Here is a 15,056-nt window from a genome sequence, read left to right as displayed (position 1 = left end):
CTCCCGACTCGGGGCAGGCGATTGGTCACGGCCCGGTCACGAGTTCCCTCGGCGGCTTGTTGCAGGAAGTCCCTGCTCCCGCCATGGCGGCCGCGCCTCTTTGGGGCGGTCCGGTGGCTTCGCTCCGTGTCCCGCCGCGGCCGTGACAGCCCCGGACATGGCAGAGCCCCGGCTCGCCGTGCGGAGGAGGAGCCGCTCCAGCTCGGAGCGCAAGCGGAGCCGGGCCCCGGTGCAGCCCATCGCAGCCAGCTCGCCGGTGGCTCGCAAGAGACCGAACTCTGGCGGCGAGGGGGCCCCGGCCGAGGCCGCGGTAGGGGCTGGCGGGATGCTGGGGCTGGCGGGATCCTGGGGCTGGCGGGATCCTGGGGCTGACGGCGGGGCGGGCGAGCTCTGTCTGGGAGGGTGGTGTGTGTCAGGAAGGGCCATACTTGGTATGAGCGGGTATGATGCTGTTTGGCTTTAGCGTTGAAAAAAATCATCTCTGTCATCTCTCTGCGCACGTATCCTCCTGCTTGTATGATATCTGAGTCAAAGCATTCCTTCAGAGCCGAAGCTGGGTTGTCCTCACGGACGACATCAGCCAAAATGCTTTTGTGTCAAGCTGGGGCCGACTTGGGTGACTTGGCTTTGATGTTTGTGCTCTGCAAGCTGTTGTGCCTTCAGTGGTGTTGCCTCAGGGTGTAAATTCCTCCTTTTTCGTTTTTGCAGGGCAGTAACGATAGCGAGGAGGATATGTTTGGTGACTATGACAGCTTTTATGGAAACGATTCCTTGATAGCTCAAGTGGATGATATTGAACACAAATACCTGCAGGACAAAAATATGGATGTGAAAGCAGCTGGAGAGGTTGTACTTGGGAATCTCCTGTCAGGAGCTCACCAGAAAGAGCAAGATAACTTTTCTGCTTCAGAAAATGTGGTTGATCATAAAAGTGACAAAGAGGGTGCTTGCCAAATGTGTGACAGTGACCCAGTTGATGGCAATCAGGAATTAACGGAGTCTATTTTAGATGACTTGCCATCATCACAACTTCTGTATTTTGAAAAAATGGATGAACTTTCTTCTGCTCCTAGGACATCTCCAGTCTCAAAAGGGAGGGATGAACGTGTGAATTCTTCCTCAGACAAAGTCAGGGACCCATTGTCTTTTTCTGCTGGTGCTGAACACAGGAACAAACCTATTGACTCTTCCTCGAACTCCAAGCGTGTTTTATTTAAAACTGAGAGTCTGAAAGATCACCTGAAAAGTGCTATGACTGGAAATGCCAGAGCCCAGACTCTGCAGGTCTCCAAGACCAAGCAGCTCAAAGAAGCTGTTCTATCTGAAGAGATTTTTGTGGCTAGGAAAGCTATTGAATCTTCTTCTGTTGATATAGGCCCTTTTTATGGATTACCTAGCAAGGTTAAAGATTTATTCAGACAACTTCGAGGGATTGAAACACTCTATGGTAGTGTAACTAATGGATAAAAAAGAGCTGCTAGTGGAGTATTGTCTGTGTCACCCATTTTACTGTAAAAATATTTAAGGTAACGCTTAGCGTAAACCACGTTGGAAAGGAGTTTTCCTGTTTTAGGAAGTCACAGTTTTGGTGGTTTAAATTGATGGAATAGGTGGTGTCCATCTGGATTATAGAATACTTTGGAAATGACCATCACTGAAGGCTTTAAGTGCTTTTTTTTTTTTTTGAGAGAAAGCACTCAGACACTGAGCTCAAAGTGTTCTGAATGAAACACAGGCATTTTGGTACCAACTAACATGCCCCTGAGGTTGCTGATAATTCCTTTCTCATTTTGCAGAGTGGCAGCATGATTGCTTAATGTTAGAATCCCTACAGCAAAGGAAGAACTTGATATACTCATTGCCAACTAGTGGTGGAAAAACTCTTGTAGCTGAAATCATAATTCTCCAAGAATTACTCTGCAGGCAGAAGGATGTTCTGATGATCCTGCCATATGTTGCCATTGTCCAAGAAAAGGTCTGGGTACAGTATTTCTGGTACTGCTTTGTTTGATATAAATCTTTCTTGGTAGGCTTTTTTACTTGCTCACTTGTCTGGTTTTCAGCAAGGTTTTTATGAACATATGGTGGGAAGTGAGTGACATCTCCTAAATACTGCTCTGAGGGTCAGTAATTTTGCAGTGGAACACACAAATCATGAGATGAAGATGTTGAGTTATGAAGTAAAAGGTGCTGAATTTTGAAATAATTGCTTTTTTGGTGATGTTTTGTTTAGCTCTGCAGCCTAAAAGCTGTGCTGCCCAACTTGCTGGAGAAATGATCTTGAAATAAAAACTAACATTTTTTGGTACAAAGGGAAAGTTAGTTTTTGAGAACAGACGAAACTCAACTTGATAATATGTGCAGACATTTCAATTTTGTAGCTGGAATAGATATTCTTAGCTAATATGTTTCACTAATTCAAACAGTTGATTGTGGTGTGGGTTGGTTTTCTGTTGAGTTGTTGAGTTTCTGAAATCCAAAATGAGCATATATTTGTTCTCTAATTAATTTTCTTTTATAGGTTAGGGGTTTATCAAGTTTTGGGATAGAGTTGGGTTTCCTGGTCGAAGAATATGCAGGAAGTAAAGGAAGATTTCCACCAATCAAAAGGAGAGTAAAAAAATCTCTTTATATTGCTACTATAGAAAAAGGACACGCCCTGGTGAACTCCTTAATTGAAACAGAAAGAATTGATGACCTCGGCCTGGTTGTGGTAGATGAGGTAGGCCACAAAATGTACTCAGATTTACCAGATTCAAGTTCTTTTAGGGTTCTAATAAGCAATTATTTAGGAAGGAGCAGTTCTTGCCTTGCTTGGTTTTGCCTACAGTGTTCATCATGAAAATTACTTTTATTTTCTATGTTCTGAATTGGCACATGATTCTGTAATTCTGAAAGCTATTTTTTCTTTAAATGAAGCATTTATTGCTGTATTAGAGAGATAGATTTATATTGAGAAATCTGCTGTGGTGGTGGTTGATGGTGAATTCCTGAGTAACTGTTTGTCATTTAGAAGTCTCTAACGGGTTGTAAAAAAGCATGAAGAAATTTAATTGTATGGAACGTACTCTATGAAGCCTAGAACTTAACTCTTAGATGTGAAACCATGCAACTTTGTGTCTGGTATTGATGACCCAGTGAAGCATTGAGAAAAAAGAAAAATACCAAGTAATATTTGGCTGTGAGAATTGTCCCTTGAAGTGGTGGGGCTGAGTTGTGCTGCCAGGATGGATTGTGGGGTTGATTATCAGGTATAACATCTAACAGGGATTTTAACTCATGGAATTCTTCAGGCTGGCTGACCATACTTTAGCACTGTACTTTTTAAACAGGGCAGCTGAAGCATTCACTTCTGGTTTTTCTGGGAATGTTTTTATTCCAAGTGTTGCTTGAACCACATTTTGTGTAAAGTTGCCTCCGACTGGTGAATGCAAAGATCTCCACACTGACTGTTTACTGTCAGGAGTTAACTGTTTGTGTCACTTGTGGTCCAGTTAAATGGAAGATAAATCTTGTTGTCTACATTTGCCCATGAGTCTGTTTTTCTGTGATTCTTAAATGCTTTTTAAATGAGTTTGTACATCTGAACTTAACAATCCAAATTGACATGAGGGATATTATGAGGAAGGCCAACAAAGACAGTTCTATACTATTTCTTTAGGTCTATGTATTTTGGAGGGTTTTTTTAGAAATACTCTTAATGGCATTCTTGCCTTTTCTTTTCCCCTTCTGTGCACAGCTGCATATGCTTGGGGAGGGAAGTCGTGGAGCAATACTGGAAATCACTCTGGCGAAAATTCTTTACACCAGTAGTAAGTCATGGCTACAGTTCATGTCATTAACGTTTTGTAGTTGTGGCCTCTCTGAGAGGAAGTCACTCTCTCACTTTCTGGCTTTGTGCTGTTTTGGCTGCTTGTGAAAAGCATGGCATGACTCTCTGTTATTAACAGCATTTACTCATTTAAGTGTTACTTGACCATCTAACGATGTCAGGGTGGTTTTGAAGCTCTTTTGACACTTCTCTGTGCAATCCCGAGTCTTCCATTTCTTTGTAGGAGTCCTTTTGGCATCCAATTCAATGCTTCTTTTTTTTACATTTATGTCTCAGTTAGTATTTTGTAACTTAGTGTTATTTCTTAGTTAGTTAGTATTTCTTTGGTAGCAGCCTTTCCCTTCAAACCTGCTCCTTTGGCATTTTGAAAAGGTGATGAAGGAGGAGTCTCATGACAAGTAGTGAACAGAAGTGTTAAAAATTGGTGATGTGACAATAAATTAATCTCAACTTCTGTTTTACAGAAAAGACACAGATCATTGGCATGAGTGCAACATTAAATAATGTTGGAGACCTGCAGAAGTTCCTGCAAGCAGAGTACTACACTAATAACTTCAGACCGGTCTGTATCCAAGACACCAGGAACTAGTAAAGAAGATATTTGCCTCTAAAATCACAGTAAATCTATTTGGGATTGTATCACAACTTTTGTGCTTAATTGCAGTTTAATACAAGGCCTGCTATTGCTCTTTAATTGCTAATGCAATAAATAGCACTATGCATTTCTAAATACCCAAATGCAATAACCTTTATACTGCTGTGCTAAGGCATTTGTTTCATTTTAACTTGAGCAATCCCTAAATTACAGCTACTGTGATGAATCATTGCAGTCCATTTGGTGCAACTAGAATCTGTACTGCTGGCTACATGCAAGAGTGTGCTGTCAGGACAGCATGGTTTATAAATTGCTAATGGAATACATTTTGGCATTCTTCATTGTGATTCCATGCTTTATCAAAGCAAATAATTAAAACTGTTAAGTTCTATTAAAAATTCTAAAGCCTGTGCTTATGTGCAAGTATATGACATGTGGTGCTCAGAGAAAAGCTGCAGCTGTACATCAGCAATAGCTTTAGAGAAAACTGAATGATTTATTAAAAGGTTCTCTTTGTGGTTCCTATCTTGCTAGGTAGAATTAAAGGAATACATAAAGATACAAGACACCATTTATGCAGTTGACAGCAAATCTGAAAATGGCTTTACTTTTTCACGTCTCCTTAATTTCAAGGTAAAAACAAAATCTTTATAATTTCTTTGAACTGTTGTGAAATGCATTATTTTACACTGATCTGCTTACAGACCTTTTACTAGAGAAATCACTTAAACATGATAATTAATTTGTAGTAGCCATGAGAAAGAAGTGGTAGGCTTTGAGAAGGAAAAAAACCCCTTAAAATACTGAATGCTTAACTTGATTTTCACTTGTTTTTTACTCCTCAAGGTAAAGGATTCTTCAATATTTTGACATGTGAAGAGTAATGTGTTTGAGTGTTCCAGATACTCAATATTTTATGTTTGGGGGTAGATTTTTCTCTCAGACAAAACTGAAAGAAAATACCTTTTGGGTGTTTTGCCAGCTTGCTACTGCCTTGAAGGGATTCATTTCAACCAAAGAAAAATGTGTCTAATGGTAGACACGAGTGTTGCTAAAAGAAAATGAAGTATTAAAGAAAAAAGCAAAGAATTTGATTTGTATATCCATGCATTCCTCAAGTCAGGTGTCTTTCAAGTGAGGGAGAAAGGCTTATCTTACAACTTCTTGGAATTATATCACAATGGGAGTATTCAAGCAATTTGTTGAGAACAAATATTAAATATTTAGGTTATGACTTAATTCCTAGGTTTAAATATTTGTCAATCTGTGCTTATTGCAGTATTCTAGTAGTCTGGAGAGAGCAGATCCTGACCACATCATTGCACTGGTTACTGAAGTTATTCCTAAATATTCCTGCCTGATCTTTTGTCCCACTAAAAAGAGTTGTGAAAATGTGGCTTCATTGGTGTGCAAGTACCTCAAGAAGTAAGTTTCTGTATTTTTTTAAAATATATGTGAAATAATTGCTTGCAACTTAGGATTTATTGTCATTTAGTTTGCAAGTGTCTTTCCCTGGTGATTAGAAGTAAATGCTTAGGGCATGGAATCTTGTGAAGTTGCTAACTGCATAAGTGATAGCAAACTGCAAAAGGCTTATTAAATAAAAGTTTTTTTAAAGTTCTTACTTTTGTATTAAAACAGTTGAGAAAGATGATTATCAGAGGACAAATGCTAAAGAAAAGAAGGAGAAGCATACTAAATTAATGCAACTTTGTGTCCCTTTGGCACTGGTTTCTGGAAGCTTAGAAAACAAATACATTTCTCTGTATCCTGGTGTTTGGTCAGGTATTTTGGTAGTCAGTTGAATCTCTCTGTTCCATACCCACTCTGGAAATCTGAGTTGTTAAATCTAAAGCACCCAGTATTTGATCCCTTCTGTTCCTGTGTTTCCAAACAAGAAAGGTTCTAAATCAGCAACTAAATCAGCCTCTTGTGTATTGCTATTTCAAAGTTACTGGAAATAACTATTTCTCCAGCTTAGATGTTAGAGGAATGGATGATGAACAGAAGTAGACAGTTAGCATGTCTCTTGTTTTTTTATTTTTTTTTAGTTAATGATTGATCAAAGTCTAAAGAAATACTTTTCTTCCTCCAAGAGAATTTAGAGCTCACAGGGAGAAAGAAAAACAAGATCTCATCAAGAACCTAAAGAGTATTGGAAATGGAACTGTCTGTCCTGTTTTGAAGCAAACAATCCCTTTTGGTATTGCCTATCACCACAGTGGCCTTACAAATGATGAAAGAAAAAGCATAGAGGAAACTTATTCTTCAGGTGTCCTGTGTCTGCTTGCTTGCACAGCCACTCTGGCTGCTGGAGTCAACCTGCCAGCTAGAAGGTTAGTAGGCAAAACATTTTGTTTTTACATTGATTTTTTGCTTTGTAAAAAAAAAATTCTTTAATAAGTTGGGAATCTCAGTGCTATTTAAAGTGTGTTTGTGCTTTTTCCAGCAGATTGGAAGTATAAGGGATTTTTGTGTTCAACTTGGGACACAGTACTGCAGTATTTAGGAAATATGAATCAGTAATACATCACTGAAGAGCACTTATCTGAATGGACTAAGGAAGTTTTAATAAATTAAAAAATGCTTTAGTGGTTTTAGTAGTGTTATTCAAGAGAATAGTAGTTTCTTTAAATACTCTAAGAATAGTGTTTAAATTGTAAAATAAACCTTTTCTAAGGAGTTACAGTTGGAATATGTTTTAACACAAAAATGTGTTATCTTTTCATATACAAGTTCTGATGATAGGTCTTTGTGGGACCAAAGATTGTTTGCTAAGAATCCACTTCTGTGTGCACATTTACTACACCTTAAACAGTTTAATGCTTTGCAATTGATTTACACATCTGTCCAAAGAGGTGCATTTGATTTTTATTGTTTTATTATTACCTTATTGAGGTAAGGGGCACATGTGAAGAATGAATTTGAATTTGTAACATTTTATTGCTGCTTTAGTAATTTGAATATAAAGTATAACTTACTCAAGACTTCTTTGCAGGGTGATTCTCAGATCTCCTTATGTTGGCAATGACTTCCTGAAGAAGAACCAGTACAAACAAATGATTGGCAGAGCTGGTCGAGCTGGTATTGACAGTGCTGGAGAAAGTATTCTCATAGTGCAAGAAAAAGACAAACACTTGGTAATTTTTACAAAGCTGTTGGTAATTTAAATTGCTGTGTTAAGATGGCAGAATAAACAGGAGGAGCCAAGCTGCCTAGCTTGATTTTTGTTCACCTCTTAAAGTTGTAAGCATTTGATTTATGTTATGATACCTTTAAACTACCTTTGTGTGGCTTGTTTTCAGATGGGAACTGTAAACTTGCAGTCTTTAGCCTTACTTTCTTTATAAGCTGAATCATGCATATCAGGTTTGATTTTTTTTTTTTAAGTGTAAAATTAATGCATGAATATTGTTCTGTACTAATATATTCCTTGCCCCTTGTAGGTTCGGGATTTAGTTCACAGTCCTTTGGAGAATTGCTACAGCAATCTTCTGCTGGAGTTGACCAAGGGAATGCAGAGCCTGTTGTTATCTTTAGTTGGACTGAAGGTATCAGTTAACTCTTCTCTGTGAGTAACTTAAGTGCTTGGAAATGCCAAAAAAATGTCACCTGTTGATTCTGTAGAAAAAGACAGACTGCTTAAACACTCAGGCTTGCAAGTTCAGAACAGCTTTAATAAAATTTTTTCCTTACCTGGTTAGATCTTTTCATTTAACTCAATAAGTAATCATATAACTTTTACACATTTTATGTGTAAAAGCAAAAATTATATCTATCTTACTATAAAATAGAATATTAATATTTCTGTTTCTGATACCTGATTCAAAATACAAATAGAAACAAGTTAACATGATGCAGTAGCTAAGATAATAGAACAGATGGAGAGCAATCCATCAGATCCACCACCAAGTACTGTCATTGCTTGTTGGGATGTATTTCTATAGAAACACAAACTCTTTATTCAGTAATTTTTTCCTATGTCTTATTAAATGTGTGAAATTATGATTTCAAATATGCTAATCACTTCCCAAACTGGTGCAGATAGCAGTTACCCGTGAGGAAGTGGACAGTTTTATGTGCTGTACATTGCTGGGTGTTCAGCAGCAGCTGCTGTCTAAAGAGAAGAGCCTCTCAGAGGTAATTAAAGATGGGCTGGAAAATCTAATAGAAAAAGGACTCCTGAAAGGGACAATATCTGAGAAGGACCACGATTCCAAATCTGCACTGACAATCACACCCTTGGGTAAAGCTACTTATAAGGGTAAGGCTTTTTTTATTCTTATTAATAAACTGCAATGAAAAATAAATTGTAGAGAGTTTTACTACATGATGTAGTGGACCAAAAATGGGAGTGAAGTAGCACATGACTGAATGCAATGGGAATGAGGTGTGATAATATTGATCCCACTGGGAACAAAACCAGAACTGTACCCCTAAAAAATCACTTAAAGATTTGATTTAGTGGTTGTAATCAAAGTGGCTTAGGACCTTGTTTTACAATTCATTGTTATGGACAGGTTATTGTAAACAGAAGGATTTCTAGGAAAGCTTAAGAGGAAAAGGGAGTATATGACATATAGGCCAATTGTAATAAAAAAATACATCAGGAAATTCTGTTTGCCTGTGATATCATAAAGATTTTTGGGTATGGTACACTCCATTGAAATAGGAAGAGTCTGAGGGGTCCCTTCAATCTACAACATTACTGCAGGATTTCAGTAAAGCCAAGGCATTTCACAAGCACTCCAAACCCACGCAGAATGAACATAGATGGAAACAGGTGGCTGCCTCTCCTCAGCTCTGCTTCACTGCTCATGTTAGGTTAGAATATATTCAGGTTACAGATACTTCTCTCCAGTTCAGATGGCATTACAAGCTTTTTTGGAAGGTAGAGACAATACTGATTCTATTTTAAAATGTACTTTATTTAACTCTGTGTGCCTGTTTATAATTGTGCTTATTCTTACCCTGTGTGCTTACTCTAGGCTCAATAGACCTGGCATACTGCAATCTTCTGTACAGAGAATTGAAGAAGGGTTTGGAGGGGCTGGTTCTTGAGAGCAATTTTCATCTCCTGTATCTGTCAACTCCCTATGATATGACTTTTACCTGTAGCCCAGATTGGATGATATACTTTAGACAGGTGAGAAATTGCTAGCAAAGATGCATTGGGACATTCAGTAATCCTGTGTATTAAATTTGCAGGGGGTTTGAACACACAGGACATGAAGTAGGGTAACAATCTGATGGCAAATATACAATTTTTTACTGGGGGAACACTAAAATCTATTTAATTCTGTTAAAATGAGGCATTCAGAGATGGACAGTTGCAGATAATTCAAACAAGTAGGCAAAGAAGCTTCAGAGCTGCCTGTGACTGGTGCCTGTAGTACTACTCTACTGATTACATAGAGATATTGAAAAACATTGTTGCACTGTGGATAATAGACTTGTGTTTTCTATAATATTAAGAGAACTAATAATCGGAAAATTCTTTATAAAATTTGATTTTAGTTCAACCAGCTAAGTGCAGCGGAGCGAAAAGTAGCAGATATTGTGGGAGTGCCTGAAAGCTTTATTACAAAAAAGGCTTCTGGTCAAGCCATCAGAAAGGTAGGTTGGATATTTCTCATACCTAAGATGACAGTTTGTGATTTTATTTGATTATTTACAAATTCCAGATTATTTTTCTTCTAGTGTTGTTTATTGCTGTTCTGATTATTAAAGTTCTTTTAATCTCATTGGTTGGTTTTCTTAATGTTTAAATGTCTTTGTGTGTAATATAGAAATGTTTTAAAGCTGTGAAGGGAGCAGAGATGAAAAGATTTGCCTTGTAGTACTAACAGAACATCTGCAGTGTGATACTGGCTCTGAATTCTGGCTTGTCTTATTCCTAGAATGTGGACAATGCTGTGGTGAACAGGCTGTACCTGACATTTGTCCTTTATTCCCTGCTGAAAGAGACCAACATATGGAGTGTTTCAGAGAAATTTAACATGTCCCGGGGATATGTGCAGAATCTCCTCAGTTCTGCTGCTTCCTTTGCATCCTGCCTCCTGCATTTCTGTGAGGTACTGTGTTGAAAAAATGTCAATAAATTCTTTGTGGTTTGATTTTGCAAAATCTGGAGTTTTGTTCTCTTTAGAACTGAATACAGGTGTTGTATCTCACCTTTCCTGTGAAAAAATGTTTCTTCACCTTTCCTGTTCTATGTCTTTTTTTCTGTTGAGCAAAGAATGCTCATACAATGTCATTTCTGACAGTAAAAGCAAACTTTATGCACTGAGAATGTGAAAATATGCAAATTGAACAGAGCACTCATCACTGCCAATGCTGTTGGTGAAATAATTGAAATAATGCATTGCTTATCCTTCAGCTTTGGGATGTTCAGCTGAAGAATGCTGAATACACCTCTGCACCTCTGAAAGGGTGACTGGAAATAATAGTGCTTCCCTCATGTAAAGCCAAATATGTGCTTGTTGCCATAGCAGAGTTTTGCCAGCCATATTCCCCAAATACAGAACTTTGGAGCTGATTTTTAGCAATCTTTGTCTCTGCAGGAATTGGAAGAATTCTGGGTTTACAAAGCCTTGCTGACAGAACTTACCAAGCAGTTGACATACTGTGTTAAGACAGAGCTCATCCCTCTGATGGAGGTAGCAGGGGTTCTAGAGGTCAGTAAATCTGGCTCCATGAAACTTTTCAATGTTAACTTGTGTGCATAATGTTACTGTGCCTTTCAAGTGTGTCTGAAAGACCAAGCTAATTTGTTACTGGGAATTCAGCATAATGCAGCTATTCCACAACAGTCTGGAGGTTGGGGGAAAAGTGATCTGTGGAGGAAATGGGAGCTGGAACCAATGTTTTCCTTCTGGCTGCTGCCACAGCAACTATGAAAATGCTGTATTTGGACAATAATTTAGCTGTGTTCTCAGTTGGAAAACAGAGTCCAATTTTCTTTTGTGGTAAGGATTCTTCAGTTCATGGGAGTAAAGAGAAATAAGATTTTACATGTTTAAGTTAGAAGATCCCTACACAAATATGCAAAGTCCTGTTGGAAACTTTGGCTTTGGCAATCACTTCCAGTACTGTATGTATTTAAAAAAGAAATTTACCCAGTCTCTGAATCAAAGACTCTTATTAAAATAAAAGCTCTTTTGGGGCTTCAGTCCAAGGTTCTGCTCTTTGCAAAATGATTTAACTTTCCTGTCCAGCATATTGTAGAAAACCATAGAATTTAGTGACAGTGAGGTTTTAACCTGAGGAGCTAAACAAGACAGACACCTCCAAAGAATGTGGGACTGTCATTCCTGTCAGTGACAGTGAATGCAGAAAACATGACAACGAGAAGACATCATCTAGGCTCAGAGAAAATAAAGGCAAATGGGTTCCTGAGAGCTGGGTAAGATTGCTAGGGTGGTAAATCTTAGTGGTAAAGCTGTGGTTTTGAGCTGTAAAGATTCTCAGTGAGTATTAATGTTAGAAAAAGAATTGGCTTGATAAGCAGAAGGAAATGTTTGAGGTTGGTGCAGAGATTGGCACTTATCAGTAATTCTTATATCCTGTTCTGATAATCTAACACAATTCTGTATTTTCAGGCACGAGCCAAACAGCTTTACAATGCAGGGTACAAAACTTTGGCACACTTGGCTAATGCAAATCCAGAAACTCTGGTGAGGATGATTGAGCACTTGTCACGACGTCAAGCCAAGCAAATCATTTCATCTGCAAAGGTGAGTTAGGAACAAAGCTATAAAAAGCTGCTTCAGCATCCAGTATGTCAAAAGTGGATGTTTGAATGACATTAAAAGGGAAGGATTCAGTTTACTAGTGAAGGCATTAGTGGATGTTTATGATCCAGATGCTGATCTGTGCTAAGAACAATCTGTTGTGTATAGGGCCAGGTGGTGCTGCTTTTAGAGGGGAAGCAAAGGGCAAAAATGTTTGACAGCTTGAAATGCTCAGTTCTGCCTGTATCTCAGGACTTATCTTACATCAGTTCTAGTGGTAGTTGTGACAAAAGAGTAGGATTTGTAGGGTTGTGGAAATGGAAAACAGCAAGGTGCAGGGTTAACCTCACCTATTGAGGTTGCTTTTGTTTTTTTCCTCTTTTCCATTTTGAATATGCAGGTTCTGTAACAAACACTGGGTTGTGTCTAAACAAAAAATACAAAAAATACTTTATCAAGGGATGGTATTCTCTATCTCCATTCATCATTTGCTCTTGCAATGGTATTGGCTGCAGGTTTGATTCTGTTAAAAGGGAAAGCTCTTGGTGAAGTAAGGGAATGTCCAGAATAAAAGGATGGGTGGTTGGTGTACAAATGAGGCAGTCAATTAGAAAGTTTTGGTTTGCACATTCTCATGAAGTAAACATACCAACTTTGGGGGTTGTGCATAAAAAGTCATGTTCAGATAATGTTGTTGTAGGCTTCTTGCTGCTTTTTTAGTTTGCTGCTGTGGGAACCAGAGGAAAGGGATATATGCAGCTTCCTTATCTACATCAAATCTAGCAAATCTACCCTAACTCTCATGCTCAGATATTAAATTAATGGAGTTTTCTCTAACTGGGAAGTTAGGAGAGTGCTTGCATGGGGTCCTGTTCTTCTCCATGCCAGCAACAAGCAGTTCAGGGCAGTGGATTAAACAACTGCTGATACCAGGAGTCCTGTATGTCTGGTGTAAAATGCTGTAGTAAGAAATTTCAAATAAAGGAAGAAGTTGTCAGCTCAGCAGGTACAACTTTAAAATGTTTATTCCAACAAAGTTTAAAATGTTCCTTAACAGTTCCAGACAAAACTGTTCATGTTCTGTAAATTTGGTGTATTATGTGATGGCAGAATCCAGAAAGCCATCTGTGTGCTGTATGAATTTTTGTGTGACTGCTTTCTATGTGGGTGTACATTAATCAGCAAAAAAATGCTGGTCCTTTGAGGCAAAGCTGCAGTCCTGGCAGCAGCAGCAGAAGTTTCTACAGACCCAGGTGCAAGTTTGGAAAAAAACATTGGTGTTTTAATCTAAGAATTATAGCTAATGCTTGTATTTGTTTTCTAATTTTTGTTTCTTTGTTTCTTTTTCTTGTAGATGCTGCTGAGTGAAAAAGCTGAGGCTTTACAGGAAGAAGTTGAAGAGCTCTTGAAAGTGCCAACAGATATCCCAGGGACCCACGGATTTAATGAAGAAAAACCATGAATCCAAAATTTGCATATTTTAATGTTTTTACCTCTCCTGTTTAAAGCTGCTGTAATATAATAAATATTTAATGTCTTTTGTATACCACAATTTTGAGTGAGTTCTGAATTCAGAATGTTTCCTGGAAAGCTGACTTTATATGAAGGTTTGGATTATAAACTTCTTGAGCAATAGGACAGAATATCTTCATGCATTCCTGGTTTTAGGCATAGCCCTAGGAGTCCTTTGGGAATTGGACTGACTGCTTTGTGTGTACTTCTGCTGAGAGCTTATGCTCACAGCTGATTTATATAATATCTTTGGATATTCTCTTTAGGACATGTGCCTCTGAGTGAGCTACCCTGAAATGCCTGCTTGCCGGATTCTCTGTGCCCTAAGTGTAGCTAGTGGAAGGAGCTGCAGTACATAACAAAGAAGTTGTCCCAGAGTTGTGCAAGAGGTGGTAAATGATGCCTAGTTTAAGCCTTTTTAAAAAATGCAGATACCAAATTCATATTCAGCCTCTGGCAATTCCCTGAGATAATTCTTTCAGAATGCCTCTGAAGCAGTCTTCTAAACAGAGGGTTTACTTTTTTTAAAGGTGTTTAAATTTCTTGCTTAAATGTGAAGACTAAGCAGAGATGAAATCCTGAAGAACTGACATTTGAGAAGCCCTGTCAAGTTCTGAGAGTCCATGGGCATGGGTCAGTCACCCTAGCCAGGATTTTTAAAGACTTCAGCAAAAAGTCAGGCTTCATAAAAGTATTTTTGAGGATGCTTTAACTTTCCCCATTTGTGACACAGAAAACTTCAAAGCTTCAAGTGTGTGGTACTTGACATTGGCCTGCACATTAAGCCAGACTTGGAAGCTGGAGCAGCTTGATGTGTTTATTACAGAATCATAGAGTGGTTTGGGTTGGAAGAAACCTTAAAACTCATCTCTGCCATGGGCAGGCACACTTCCACTAGACCAGGTTGTTCAAAGCCTCACGCAGCTTGGCCTTGAACATGAGGCATGGGCCATCAGCTTCCTTGGGCACCTGAGGCACAATTGGATTTGGAAACATGAAAAAAATGTGAAGTTGGTCCTCAAGGGCTGAAGTAATATTTGCCATGACTTGAGGCTATATGTAAGTCTCTCTTAATGCCTTGCCTTTTTAATTAAGAGGTATTTTTTACCAAATGATAAATAATATTAATATAATAATTATTATTATATGAAATTCTCTATTGGTTTGTGTTACATTCAAAAAGGCAGATGGTGCTCAGCATAACCATGAATACATATCTAAGCAGGTGGTGTAATACCCACGGAAGAAAACACAGCTATATTAAAGATTTATTGGTACCTAATGGTGCTTTTCCAAAGTTTGGTACAATTTTGTGTGGATCTGAGGGAAAAGAACTCCAGGAAGTTACTATAAAATTATTCACTCTGAGTACTGAGTTACTGCA

General features: G+C 38.4%; 1 protein-coding gene across 1 annotated transcript; it reads left to right on the top strand.

Annotated features, from left to right (window-relative positions):
• Nucleotides 1-57: 57 nt before the first annotated feature.
• Nucleotides 58-13,712, top strand: HELQ (helicase, POLQ like). Its single transcript, XM_033060792.1, has 18 exons — nucleotides 58-310; nucleotides 709-1,447; nucleotides 1,797-1,975; nucleotides 2,522-2,722; nucleotides 3,740-3,812; nucleotides 4,297-4,394; nucleotides 4,962-5,060; nucleotides 5,707-5,852; nucleotides 6,524-6,763; nucleotides 7,426-7,567; nucleotides 7,874-7,978; nucleotides 8,472-8,691; nucleotides 9,416-9,573; nucleotides 9,945-10,043; nucleotides 10,328-10,501; nucleotides 10,991-11,104; nucleotides 12,029-12,163; nucleotides 13,515-13,712. The coding sequence occupies exons 1-18, from the start codon at nucleotides 158-160 to the stop codon at nucleotides 13,620-13,622; spliced, it is 3,183 nt and encodes a 1,060-aa protein (XP_032916683.1). The 5' UTR covers nucleotides 58-157; the 3' UTR covers nucleotides 13,623-13,712.
• Nucleotides 13,713-15,056: the final 1,344 nt, after the last annotated feature.

This window comes from Catharus ustulatus, chromosome 5, assembly GCF_009819885.2.
Source record: "Catharus ustulatus isolate bCatUst1 chromosome 5, bCatUst1.pri.v2, whole genome shotgun sequence".
Lineage (NCBI taxonomy): Eukaryota > Metazoa > Chordata > Aves > Passeriformes > Turdidae > Catharus > Catharus ustulatus.
This window is presented reverse-complemented; position numbering and strand designations above follow the sequence as displayed.